The sequence below is a fragment of the Oncorhynchus mykiss genome, chromosome 6, assembly GCF_057628025.1.
Source record: "Oncorhynchus mykiss isolate SJ-2025 chromosome 6, ASM5762802v1, whole genome shotgun sequence".
NCBI classification, from domain to species: Eukaryota; Metazoa; Chordata; class Actinopteri; order Salmoniformes; family Salmonidae; genus Oncorhynchus; species Oncorhynchus mykiss.
The window spans coordinates 40688720-40703104 of record NC_143027.1 but is presented as its reverse complement, the minus strand read 5'-3'; the positions used below and the strand labels follow the sequence as shown (position 1 = coordinate 40703104).

The 14385-nt window shown below is 44.4% G+C and overlaps 1 protein-coding gene across 1 annotated transcript; it reads left to right on the top strand.

Annotated features, from left to right (window-relative positions):
• Positions 1-6744: 6744 nt before the first annotated feature.
• LOC110525956 (fatty acid binding protein 1-B.1) lies at positions 6745-11880 on the top strand. The gene is made up of 4 exons (XM_036980109.2): positions 6745-9802; positions 10456-10628; positions 10996-11088; positions 11789-11880. The coding sequence occupies exons 1-4, from the start codon at positions 9736-9738 to the stop codon at positions 11837-11839; spliced, it is 384 nt and encodes a 127-aa protein (XP_036836004.2). The 5' UTR covers positions 6745-9735; the 3' UTR covers positions 11840-11880.
• Positions 11881-14385: the final 2505 nt, after the last annotated feature.

The following is a 14385-nucleotide window of genomic DNA, read 5'->3' as shown; positions in this document are numbered from 1 at the left end:
AACATAGCACAAACCCCACCACGTTCAGCCAATAACATGTCAACAGCAATTCTATTTTGAAACGCCATCAAAGATGTTGCTGCCAGTTGACCATGTACTGCTTCGAATCCTTGCTGAGTCCAACTGCCTAGTTTTTGGACATTGAAATGAATGTAGTTAATACGATCTACATTTTTATTAACTGTACACCACCAACAGATAGAAGATTCAAAGCCTGCAGCCACTTGGTCAACGAGTTTATACTCATCTGGTACCCCTCTAGGAACCCCAATGGCATCAATATAGGTGGGATCCCCTGTCATCGGTCCCACTGCTCGCTTGGGCCTGGACAACAGCCTGTCAGGACCTGGAGAGTTAATACGAGAAAGCAGGTCCTGGACGCCTATTGGGTAAACAGAGATTGGCAGCAAAAGGTTAACAAGCGTACAAACTCCAGTGGTGTTCCGGGGAAGTTTGTCAAACAGCCCAGTGCCCCCCACACCACCACCATACATCAGCTCTGGACATCGGTTGAAAATAACTTATAATAACATGAGTGTGAGTGCACCAACTGGCAGGGAGTTGTCCCAAGGACCGTCCTACACCTGTCATGGTGATGCATGTGAAATTAGCCTTAGCCACCTTAGAGGAAAATGTGGGTTTCTTAGCAATAGCGGAGACTACTGGATAAATCGTGTCCCATTGTGAGCAATTGGCGGGTGGGTTGTCTTTATTCATAAGGGGCAGTAGGCAGTCATCAGTCAGTACTGCCGGCACTATGCGAAGCAGAGGCCTGGCTCCCATGCACACAACACAGCTTTGCAAGGTTGTGTTGGCTGCTTGTTCAGCCAATAAGAGCCAATTATTGGAAAACCCAGAAATTCCAGTGGTAGTGAGTATGGTGTCATCAGGGGAGGTGGGAGTGGAAACCACAGTTACAGGACCCCAGACTCCTGTCCCCTGAGCTACAGAGACAGTCTTGTTTTTGTCATTTCCTACAGTAATTGCTGTGGGCTGACCCTTTTCCACAGAGCAGATTTGTACTTGCCAAAATACCCTTGTCTCAGTAGAGCCTACATATGGAGCAACCCAAAAATCCTGACAGCCCTTACTGGGTTGGGCCCGGATAATTAATTGGAGACCGGTACTGGTCCTGGTCAGGGACAATCTGCTCCTCCATTCAAGAACTGTCTGACCAGAGGAACAGCTTGACCAGTCATAACCAGTCTCAGCCACCAGATTTTGCCAGGTCCATTCGTCATAGGTTTTCCCTTTTGTCATGTACCAGTCATACCTGGTGTATGAAAGAGCCGTCAGTCCCCTCCCATTCCTCTTGTCTCCCCATGTCCCCCAAGGTAGTGCAATTGTGGTGGTTGCATTCGTGGGTATACATAAGGTGGTGCTTCTAACCTTGTCTGGAGTACATTGTTGGTGTGTGGGTGCAGTGCTGCGTTTGGAACGGGAGTGATTGGAGGGAGTGGTGTCAGGAACGGTGTTAGAGATTCGGGTAGTGGTAAGTGGAGTGGCAGGGTGAGATAGGTGTTCAATTAACCATGTGAAAGTGCCCAGGGACACCCCAAATATCAGTAGGAATATCACAAATAAGGGGCCAGATATTCCTAGCCTTACCCAGGGAGGGAGAAATGTCCCTCTAACTGGGCGAGGTTCCTTTTTCAGGGGATGCGGAGTTTGATGCCCCATCACCTGAGTCAGGAGTGTCTTCATTTGGTATCGAAATTAGGCTGTTCAAATCAGCTCTGACTTCAGTCAGTGTTCTGGAAGGAGTTGGGGCTGGGTGCAATGTGTGAGGTGGTGCCAAGGTGCGCCTGATTTACCTTTGACCTGAACTGAGTGTGAAGTAACCTCCTTCACTTCTTACGGTCCAGTCCACCTGGGTTCCAGCCACTTTCTTTTGTGGACTTTAACCCTCACCCAGTCACCAACTTTTACCTTCAGTGGTGGTGTGTCCCCCGGCAGCTCCCCCTCTTGGACCTTGCGAACCTGGGTAGAGAGTGCTGCAGAGAGAAGCGTCAATTTTTTCACATAATCAGACATTACAATTTGTTGTACATCAAGAGCGGGCATATGACCTCCCTCCCTTGGTGGACCAGGCATGACTCTTCCAGTCATTTTCTCATGAGGAGAGAGATGGGTGCCTGCTCCTGGTGAGGCTCTCATAGCCATCAGTGCCAGAGGCAGGACTTCAACCCATGTCAACTTCGTACCTGCACATGCTTTAGCTATCTTAGCTTTCAGCTTTTGGTTTGACGTTCCACCAGATCTCGGGACCGGGAATGTTACACAGAACCGAATCTGTGTGTTATGCCAAATCTTTCTTCCACCTGTCTTAGGTGTTTGTTACTGAAATGTGAGCCACTGTCAATATACCTGGGTATTAGTTTGGTTTGTAGCCACTTAATGACTGACCTAGCATTCTCTTTTGCTGTTGGTATTGCTTCTAACCATTTGGACACCTATCTACCATAATTGGGAGATAGCGTTCTATGCTACTGTCCTGAAAATATGCATTAGGTATGTTTGATATGGTTTCTTCGGGTTGTGTCTGCCACAGATGCTGCATTTGTCACAAAATAAGTCAGTCATTACGTCGCAAAATAAGTCAGTCATTACTTTAATTTGAGGATGCCACCAGATGTGCGAGACCTTTTGAAGGGTCTTTAGTTTCACCAGTCCTTTGTTCTTTGTTATTTGTTCTGCTTCCTTTCTGCTTCCTCCCCCTCTTGTTTCTGGAAAAGGACGGATGAGGTGAATTCGTCTTTTACAGAAACATCCAACCGCAGATAGATCTGTTGTCAGTTGTACAAAACCTGTTGATGATCCGGGTGCGAGGAGGTTCATTGGTATGGGGTAAAAAATAAAAATACAAAAAAACATTTTTTTTTTTTTTCAGTAAGTTGGCTCCCTTCTCCTGCAGCGGGTGGGGGACATCTTCATTGCCAGGGCATAGCGTTCCCTGCCATATCTTGCTGTTGCTGCATGTGGCTGGATCCTGGGTGGTTGTATTCCGGCTGTTCCTGCTGCATATAGCTAGGTTCTGGTGGGCTGTAGTGTAGAGGTGGGGGTCCTCCTCTTCCTCTCCCTGGTGCTCCTCCACGTCCTGATAGTGAAGGAGGACAGAGTGGCATAGTTCCCTTCAGTAGGGTAAGATCTGCGCAGTTCATCCCATAAAATGGTCCTGAAACGATCTAGGGGCCATGGTTGGTGGCTCTGGCTAGTAGTGCTTTCATGTCTCCTAGGCAGAGATCCAGACCGGAGGTCAGAGTCTGCAGCTGGTGTAGTCATGCGGAGGCTCCTCCATGTAGGCTGGGCATCTGTTCCATCAGTGTGGTCAGGTCAGTCATTTTCCAGGGTTGGTTCTCTACGTAGCGTGGATCAGCTGCTGGGTGTAGGGGATACATGCTGGCTCCACCCCATTCCAGGTCCCAGTCTTCTCTGGTGGTCACTCCTTTAGATCTTAGTCCAGCCACCCTGGCAGACTTCCGGGTGGCGGTCGCCCCCTGTGTTTCGGTTACGTCAGTCACCTTTCCCTTCATCATGCCTTCGATGTGGTACTCTCCCATCCCTCTGCCTTCATCGTTCATCAGGCCCTTCACTTGGGCTATTGATTCACTTAGTTCTCTTCTTAAGTGTTGTATTTCACAGTCTATTTCTGAACTGGTGGGTGTCTTTCTGTTGCTGTCCTCATCATCTTCCGTTCCCTGACTCTCGTGGCTGAGGTATGGACCCTTCCTCTACTTGGAGGCTACGCGGGGAACCCTTTAGATGGAAGTAGTTGGGGTTTGGTCGTTGTGCCTCCAGGGGGAAACGCCCACCTGCAGCTCCATTTCCCGGACCTGATAGGGACCCTACAGAGCCTCCGAGATCTATCAGGAGAGAACCGGCGGAGTTTCCGGGGAAGGCTCCTTCCTTGCATTGGTGCTCTTGCTTCTGTTCTCTGGATATGGAGTGCTGGTGGTGGGGGGTGGCTCACACTCTATCTGCCCTCCTGTTATTCCGAAGCTCATAGCCCCATTCAGCTGGCCCGCCTGTACAGTTAGAACTGGGGCCTGTATTGCGGGCTGGGCCCTGGTGAGGAAAGGGTTACCATTGAACGGGTTATGAGACGGGCCACGTTGATTGTGCCCCATTGAATATGGTGGAGGTTGGGCCACCTCTATTGGTATTTCTGGATATAGTGTGGGAGGAGCAGACGCCGTGTTGGTGTTGTCAGTTTGGGGGACTGTGGGTAAACTCTCGAGTGGAGTTTTGGTCTCTGCTGAGCCCACACACATCATGTCCAGTATGTTTTTTAGTAGCACCCTCCTACTCTCCTCTATCGCCCATGTCCCTATTTTCAACTCCGCTTCGGCTCGCTCTCCCTCTTTAGTGCCTTCCTTGCTGAACAAATGAGTCTTGTTCCCCTCTGTCTCACTTGCTCTCGTTATCTTTCTACGGCTTCTTCTAGCCCTTTCTGCATAGATTGGAGTTCCTCCTCTACGGGAGGTCCCCCTCTAAGGTAACCTGCCTGTGTCCATTTTAGTTTTATCCGTTCCCACACTTTCTTCACTTTGCTATACTGTTCTTTCCCTCCCGCTCTATCAGTCATGCGCTGTTCTAGGTATTCATTGAACTTGAGTTTGGGTGTAGTTGAGCCAGACATGTTATCACAAAATAATTACGTGAACTGCTAAGGTAATTATTAACGCGGTTAGGCAGGATATAACTAAGGCAGTGATTATCTGAAAAAGGTCTTATTTGGCTCCTAATCCTTATTCTAGCTCATCTGGTAATGTCTGTAATGTGTCCTCTAGGTTTCAGTCAGTCCTCTGTGTATATGTGTTTATTTCTATCTTTGTATACTTAGCCCGTCCTTGGTCGAGACCTGGGATGTATTCGCGGTGCCGGCACAGACTTATCTCTTGTGTCTCACCCTCGCACGCAAAGATTTCTCAGTATGTGGTGACAGCTACGTGTGTGTTTCTCCGGTAGTTTATTTGAATTTGTTCAGTGATTTATTTAGGTATTTTCTAGAAATGATTCCTTTTGGAACAATATATTAGTGAAATCAGGCGATTCTATAACAATTGTCAGAATAATTGTATCACTTTGGGAACCGGTATTTTTTATTCGGATTTGTTCAGTGAATTATTCAAATACTTTCTAAAAATAATTCAGCAATCACCTTTTGGAACAATATATTAGTAAATTCAAGCGGTTCTATAACAATTGTCAGAATAATTTTAGTACTTTAGGAACTACCAATAGAAATGAAAAAACTAAAAGTCAGTGTTTAACTCGGCGGCTGTCAATCAAAAGTCAGTGCTCAGCTCGGCTGCTTATTTAAGTACTTTCTAGAAATAATTCCGTAATTTCCTTTTGGAACAATATATCAGTAAATTTAGGCGGGTGTGTAACAATTATCAGAATAATATTACCATCTTGGGGAATACCAACAGCAGAAAAAGGAAGATAGCAACCAGTCAGCATTCAGCACGGCGGCTGGGTTAAATCACAGCTCGGTGACTGGTAATAACAGTATTTGGCTCAGCGACCGTCAATATTACACTGTTTATTTATTTACAGCATGGCAATCATTCCCCAACAAATGTTTTGTCTGAATTGGGCACAACAAATTCGCGGAATGTCAAATCTGGTTATATTAATTATAGTTTGATGTGCAATGGTCACATCATTCCCGATCTCTGTCTTGTGGAACGCTAAATTTACATGTACTATATCTATTCAACTACACCTCTAACATAACCAATTAAACAGTCTACAACTTATTTAATAGGGTCTTTTACATGCAGATTCAGTCGATCTATTAATTAACTACACCTCTAACACAACCAATTAAACAATAAACCACTTATTTAATAGGATCTTTTACATGCAGATTCAGTTAATTATCTGTTAACTACACCTCTAACATAACCAATTAAACAGTATACCACTTATTTAATAGGATCTTTTACATGCAGATTCAGTTAACCAGTCTCTATTTATGCAAGATATCTTTTAACCGTGCCTTGATTTCTTAAAAGCAATTTAACAGCAATTCATACTCACGCTCAGCACTACTGATCAAAAATTTGGCAATTGACTAAAATATAATATGCAGATTTTGATTTAACAGGCTCTGCTTACCTTTTATGTCGAGAGCTCTGATCAGTTTCCTGAGGCAAGTTGAATGGCCGATGTCTCCTTGCGACAGGTCACTCTTCCGTCTGGATCGCACCCAATGATTTGTGTCCTCTCACATCAACTTGTCATAAATCGAATTCAGATGTTGAAACCATCCTCTGCTACCAAGTTTTGTTGATGTTTAACTACGAGAGAAAGAGACCAAATCAAGATGCTGGACAGAGTGGAATCAAGTATAGCAAAAAGGCAGTTTATTAAGGTCAAAGATATCTTGTCCTATCAGTTTAACGTGCACGGACCTATTCATTTGGCTCGGAAGGAGACAGCTGAAAAGGGTGCTTAAACAGAGTGTGCAGCGGATTTTGTACATAGAATGACGTAGGTTGATTCTTGTAGTTCTGTCTTCTGACTGGTCGGTGAAGGTTGGAGGCGGGCCTGCTCTAGCCAGAGCAGGAGCCCCATTGGTGCACAGCAGAGTCCTCTGCTCTTGGCACCGGACCAGTAGAGGGGAGTGGAGTGGAGTGTGCGTGTGCGTGCTCATGAAATGTTTGTGTGTCAAGGAAGCGTGAGATAGGGGGACTGGCAGTGTCTGCTTTAGGCTCAGGTGTTTCCTGTTTTTGCAGGAGAGCATGAAAGGATCAGTGTCAGTGAAATAGTTTGGCACTCTAAGCTCGTTAGTGTTGCAGGATGTTTTTTGTAGTTTACAGGGGAGTATATTTGGGTGATGGCAGCCATGTGTCCTTCGGATAATCATGTTATTGCATGTAGGCTCTAAACTTGACTCAGGATACCGGGCCCAAAGTTATCTGAGGACATCCGGTTTAACCAGAGCTTTGGCCAGCTAGTAATGCTTGATATTTTATTATTTATGTAACACTAAGAGATGGTTGCCGTTTTACGATCCCCTAAACAAATGTGCTATTGTGTGTGTTTATCCTCTTTATTTGTAATTCATATTGTACATAATGTTTCTGCCATCATCTCTTATGACCAGAAAGAGCTTCTAGATATCAGGACAGTGATTACTCACCCCGTACTGGAAGAATATATTTTTTTCTTTAACGAATCGAATGCAAAGGATTTACTCCAGACACCCGACAAGGCCCTCACCCCGGTCATTCGCAGGAAAAAGAGATGGAGATATCGGGTATGTAGGTCTGGGTGCCTTGTAAGGTGGGTAATGTGGGTAATCTGCCTTTACCATCGGTCCTATTAGCCAAAGTACAATCATTGGATAATAAAATAGATGAGCAATGAGCACATACAGTATATCCTACAAATGGGACATTAAAAACGGTAATATCTTATGTTTCACTGAGTCGTGGCTGAACGACGACATGAATAACATACAGCTGGCAGGTTTTACGCTTTTTCGGCAGGATAGAACAGACGTCTCTGGTAAGACAAGGGGTGGCGGTCTATGTTTATTTGTAAACAACAGCTGGTGCACGAAATCTAAGGAAGTCTCAAGTTTTTCCTATTCTTTGTATTTATTTAAAACCACAAACCAATGCTAGCACTAAGACCGCACTCAATGAGCTGTATACTGCCATAAGCAAACAGGAAAACGCTCATCCAGAGGCGGCACTACTAGTGGCCGGGGACTTTAATGCAAGGAAACTTAAGTCCGCTTTACCTCATTCCCGCAAGCATGTTAAATGTGCAACCAGAGCAGGAAAAAAACTCTATACCACCTTTACTTCACATACAGAGACAAGTACAAAGCTCTCCCTCGCCCTCCATTTGGCAAATCTGACCAGAATTCTATCCTCCTGATTCCTGCTTACAAGTGAAAACTAAAGTAGGAAGCACCAGTGACTCGGTCAATAAAAAAGAGGTCAGATGAAGCAAATGCTAAGCTACAGGACCGTTTTGCGAACACAGCCTGGAATATATTCTGGGATTCTTCCCATGGCATTGAGGAGTACACCACATCAGTCACTGGCCTCATCAATAAGTGCATCAACGACGTCGTTCCCACAATGACTGTACGTACATACCCCAACCAGAAGCAATGGATTACAGGAAACATCCGCACTGAGCTGAAGGATAGAGCTGCCGCTTTCAAGGAGCGGGACTCTAAACCGGAAGCTTACAAGAAATCTCGCTATGCCCTCCGACGAACCATAGAACAGGCAAAACGTCAATACAGGACTAGGATCGAATCGTACTACACCGGCTCTGACGCTCGTCAGATGTGGCAGGGCTTGCAAACTATTACAGACAACAAAGGGAAGCACAGCCGAGAGCTGCCCAGTGACACGAGCCATCCAGACGAGCTGAATTACTTCTATGCTCGCTTCGAGGCAAGTAACACTGAAACATGAATGAGAGCATCAGCTGTTCCGGACGAGTGTGTGATCATGCTCTCCATAGCAGAAGTGAGTAAGAGCTTTAAACAGGTCAACATTCACAAGGCCGCAGGGCTAGAACGATTAACAGGATGTGTACTCCGAGCATGCGCTGATCGACTGGCAAGTGTCTTCACTTAACCAACTGATTAATCAATGTTATTCTCTGAGTTTGTTGGACTTCAGAAGGAAAATAAATGTAGCTAATGGGTGAACGTTTGTTCACTCAACAAACTTTGCTCACAGTGAGCTGAATGTATAAAAACTTGTTGAGTCTAATTACAATTTCATGTTTGTTTTTGGAAGTCAACACTGTATGTTGGTTCAGCTATATTCCCAGATGTGGAGCAAACTCACAACCCTATTGCAGCTGGTTGCCTTACAATTGTACGTTGAATTCTATTTTTTAAGACCTGTGTTTTTGCATGTACATTGATTGGTTGATTATCTTAAGCTACACCAACATAAGTAGCATACATTTTTCTAAAGTAATCCAATCTGTTATTAGTTTGACTTTTTGCATCTGTTACTGAGATGGCTGTTCCAGTTATTATTGAGACTACGTACATCAAATAATTCCTGGCAGTCATTGTCAGTGCAGGTTGGGGGTGATTAACGTTCTCTGGCTGGATTCCAATTTTTCAAGTTGAATTGTATGTTCACTCAACGTCAAATGAAAAGTTGAGTGAACATTAAAATTCAATTTGAGAATGTATGTTGGTTCAGCTATATGCCAAACATTTTTGCAAACTCACAATCCTATTGCAGTCTGCTGCCTTACAATTGTACATTGATTCAACTTTTTTATAGTGCAGGGAGACAAAATACACCTCTCAACTCAAAGTGCAATGTAGCCTAGTTTAATTTCAACACAGGTGTATAGTGAGATAAAGTCAAGTTGAATTTGAAATGTGTTGATTGATCCATACACTTGTATTACAATGATGAGACTGCTTATCATTTTTCGAGGAGTTCTTGTTTATCAAATCAGATCAATGATCACTCACACCGCCAAAGTAGAAGAAGTGGATGAGAAGTGGAGTACAATACAGTTGACCATTGCAATGTAGATTAGTTGCCCTTGGCTGGGAAGCTGATCCTAGATCTGTGCCTACAGGCATGTAGCAGGGAAGATATGAGGGGAGGGGTTCTCAATTGAAGACACCTTTAGTTAGTTAATGAGTGCAGGGCTGGATAGATGGGGGTATAAAGACAAGCAGAGAGCTGTGGCTGACTCTACTGTCACTGTCTTGTAGTCACCATGTCTTTCTCAGGGAAATACCAGATGGAGTCACATGACAACTTTGAGTCTTTCATGGAGGCTGTTGGTAAGTCTTGAAGTTGGGTTTGTACATTTGATTAGACTTGGGGTGTTAATTGCAGAAGTCTTAGTCCTTTCGGTAATGATGTTCAATGGTGACTGCCAATGCAATGGTTACTTCTGAGTTTCCTTGGATGTTCTGGGAACGGAATGTTTTTTTATTAATGTTTTTGTATGGCAAGTTCTTAGTGTTCTGAACATGACTAACTGTAACTATGAGAACCTACAGAACATTATGCTGAAGTACTGACATTCCCACAGGAGAATATTTAAAGTCATCTGAACAACTTGAGAACATTCCCAATGTAAAATGACTAATGTTCCTAGAACTTTACCTTAAATTAAATGTTTGAACTTTCAGGAAATATTCTGATCAAATAATGAAATGCCAAGAAAATAACATTTTGTCAAATTCCTTAATGAGAATGTTTCAAAGCCAAGCAACTGTCCTGCACCATTGCCAGAATGTGGTATGCAAAATAACCAAGCCCTAAAACGTATGGTCCTCAGAATGTTATGTGCTAGCCATCATTGTGTTGCCATATTATAGTGCATCAGCGCTTTACTTCAGTAGTAATAATTCAGTGTTCATGTCCCACTTCACTTTTTGTAGTACTAAAAAGCACCGTATATGACTCTCTCGCTGCCGCAAACATGTAGGTCTCCCTGATGAGCTTATCCAGGAGGGCAAAGACATCAAGAGCATCTCTGAGATTGAAGAGACTGGAGACCACTTCAAGGTGACTGTCACCACGGGGACAAAGATCCTCACCAACTCCTTCACCATTGGCCAGGAGACGGAGCTCGAGTCGCCGACCGGGGAGAAGGTCAATGTGAGTGGCGCATGTCACAACCCAACCATGAGTTTCATACATGTAGCCTGGGTTTATCCATCTCCCTACATATACAGCCAGTATCTAACTACACTATAAGTTCAGCTGATGTGGGGTCACTATGGTTAGTTCAGGTCCCAGTGATGTTGTGGGAGGACTGACTTTCGTTGGCAGAATCTCCTCTGCTCTCCAGGGACTGGGCGCACAGTTACGTCTCAAAACCAACTCGCACACCTGATGCACACTGTCACACTTTTTTTTCTTCTCCATATATGGCCATCCAACTTGGGCCTGTTAAATTGGTCCTAGTTGACTGTAGTTGGTGACCACTGCTTTCAGATCTAACCGTTGACCTCTCCTGTTTCAGTCTGTGGTGACGAGGGAGGGTAACAAGCTGACGGCCATCCTGAATGGGATTGAATATGTCACAGAACTTACAGACGCAAACACCCTCGTCAACGTGAGTCTGGGGCATATGTCTGGGGGTTTCACGAAGCGACACAATTTCAGGGTTAATTTATACCATTAACAAAATGGGTAGTCTATGACAGTGCCGTGAACGCAATTCAACAGTTTGCTGCCGCCAATGTCCTAATTACATGCTGACCCCACCGCTCGCTTCGCAAAATAAATGTTCAACCTTGCACCCACACTGCTCGCGCGCCTCAGCAAGCATCTGCGTGGCCAGGTGCTAAAATAAAAATTGGTTCTATTTGATGTGCTGCAAGTCTGGCCTCTCCAATCTCCTCATTGGTTCTTAGGAGCATATACCCATGTGGGTGATTGAAAGAGGAACTTTAAGGTCCACACTCTGGTCAGTTGTAACGTTGGTTGTCAACCGCCATATAAAGGAGGCGAGATGATGAGAAACATTCGGTTTTCTGTGGCTTAATTGTCAGATTTCAGGTAAAATAACAACCCAATGTTTATATACTAGGACAAATTAGCTAGCCTAGCTAAATTGTCATAAATATGAAATGCTTTTTGCCCCAAATATAACTGTTCCGGACTTTGTTTTGATATTTCAACCTGCATGTCCTGATCGCTTCTAGTGTGGGTGAACAAAATCAATGTGAGAACGAGCGCGTCCGGTTTGGTAAGCATAGCGTACTGGCATGGATTTATTGAGTGTAATGATTACAGATGCTTTCTCTTTTCAGACCATGACTCTGTCTGGCATGTCATACAAGAGGACCAGCAAACGAATGTGAAGATCTACTGCACTCTTTGGATTAATAAAATGTGAAAGGCATTGAATGGTCTCAGCATTTCATATCAATGGGTAGAACTTCAGGGGAAAATTGAAGTTTGTAATAATGAGGCAAGGTTTGAGTTGGATGAATGTGGGATTCAATAGAATAGCGTAGTTCCGTCAACATTACACTTGGGCCAAAATGGATTTTCTACATTTTAATGTGACTGCTTTATAGCAAATGTCAACCCAGCAGTGTAGAAATGAAGGCTTTGCTAGTTCCATCTAGTCTGTTGCAATATGGGTCAGAATCCTACCACATTGGGTGCATCAGTTTAAAAGCAGATTCCTCAATTTCCAGTTATTTTTGAAAATCAAGTTTCAGGCAATGTTTTTGGACATTGCTTTCACTAGTTCCACCCCAGTGTAGCTGACAAGGGGCTAAAGGTGCACCATTTGAGGGTGACTGGTTTCCCAGCTACAGTGTGGTTGGAAAAGCTAAGGACCCTGGGACTAAACACCTCCCTCTGCCACCCCCAGGTGGTAAGGGTAGGCAACAACGCGTCTGCCACACTGAGCCTCAACACTTGGGCCCCTCCTGTACTCCCTGTTCACCCACGACTGCGTGGTTAAACATGACTCACACACCAAGTTTGAGGTGCACCACAACACCAGTGGTAGGCCTGGTCACTGACAATGATGAGACCTGGCAGTGTGGTGCCAGGACAACCTCTCCCTCAATGTGAGCATCAAGGAGCTGATCGTTGACTACAGGAAAAGGCGTGCTAAACAAGCCCCCATTAACATCGACAGAGCGAGTTTCAAGTTCCTTGGTGTCCACATTACCAACGAACTATCATGGTCCTAACACACCAAGACAGTTGTGAAGAGGGCACAACACCTTTTCCCCCACCCCCTCTGTTGTACACTGCTACTCGCTGTTTATCTATGCATAGTCCCTTCACATATGTACAAATTACCTCCACTAACCTCTACCCCGCATATTGACTCGGTACCGATAGCCTCGTTATTGCTACTTTTAATTTTTACTTGATTTGGTAAATATTGTATCTTGAACTGCTTTGTTAAGGGCTTGTAAGTAAGGTGTACACTTGTATTTGGCGCATGTGACAAAGTTTGATTTGACGTGTCATGGACGTAGGAATTGAAGGGTTGATTTGTCTATATTTGTATAATAACGTGAGGTCACTACTGCCGGCTGTTAGTTTCTTGACACCTGCCGCCATAGGTTCGTTCATGCTTATTGGCTAGTACTTCAGGGCCTCGTGTGTGTGTGTAGAAAATGATACTCATTCTACTTAAACATCCGTTACTCAATCTGTCTTCACAAGCTAGGCGGGTTCATGTCATAAAGATGTATTTTAATCTTGCAGATCATCCTGTGTGAGTTTCATGTCTTGGTGTGGGTTCTTTGCAGGATGGCATAGGCCTTACACATGCAGTGTCCCACCTATTTTCCATACCTGCCAGTGGGGCACCCCTGCCTTCATTGTTACCATCCCCAGAGCGGTGTTAACTTGGTATCGTTTACTGTCAAAGTAATATTGAGCCATTTATACTGCACAAATATAAACGCAGTATGTCAAGTCTTTTCATGTGCTGAAATAAAAGATCCCAGAAATGTTCTCAAAGTGCACAAATTTGTATATCCTTGTTAGTGAGCATTTCTCATTGTAATAAGATAATCCATCCACCTGACAGGCGTGGCATATCAGGACAAAAGGCCACTAAAATGTACAGTTTAATCACAATGCCGCAAATGTCTCAAGTTGAGAGAGTGTGCAATTGGCATGCTGACTGCAGGACTGTCCATCAGCGCTGTTATCAGATAACGAAATGCTAATTTCTCTACCATAGGCCACCTCCGTCATTTTAGAGAATTTGGCAGTACGTCCAAGCTGCCTCACAACCGCAGACCATGTGTTACTACACCAGCCTAGGACCTTGACAGCTGATTAAACAGGAGTATTTATGTCTAATAAAATCGGCTATCTAGTCTATAATGACTAAAGAGTAGACTCACTCCCCACATCAGGGCTTTTTAGGCTGGGGGGCTCCGGGAATGCAAACGTGGTGTGTAAGGGACATGTGGTTGGAAAAGTGAAGGTGCAATTCAGGGAGGGAGTTGACTTGTGTCCTGCTCCATCCTTTATTTTAAATCTCATAGGGCTGCAGTGTGGACCAATCTTGGAAGGCCGAGGTGGAAGGTGACAATCAAATCAGCCAATCGGAGGGAAGCATCTCTGGTGACATTTTTCTAAGGCTCCTGGACTTAGCTGACCACAGCCTTCCTATCGAGTCCACCAATGAGCTGCAAGTGATGCTAGGGTTCCATGGGGTCACTTGAGAGATTGGATGATAGGATTTGTAGTTCAAAGTTACCCACCCATTTACTGACCTCCTTCTTCAGTATATAGGCAACATCACTGGAAGGGAATAAGCTCAGAATTTCACTCTTTGACATTTCATGTATGGCAAATATTGGAGTTAAATTCTTAGCTAGATGGGACCCTGAGCACCCAAATCAAATCGAGAGAATCGAAA

Bases quoted from the DNA above. Each gene is read 5' to 3' on its own strand.
- LOC110525956 (XM_036980109.2), top strand. From the start codon at position 9,736: ATGTCTTTCTCAGGGAAATACCAGATGGAGTCACATGACAACTTTGAG. The intron at 9,803-10,455 runs GTAAGTCTTGAA...GCAAACATGTAG, and splicing joins GTCTTTCATGGAGGCTGTTG to GTCTCCCTGATGAGCTTATC. The intron at 11,089-11,788 runs GTGAGTCTGGGG...TTCTCTTTTCAG, and splicing joins ACGCAAACACCCTCGTCAAC to ACCATGACTCTGTCTGGCAT.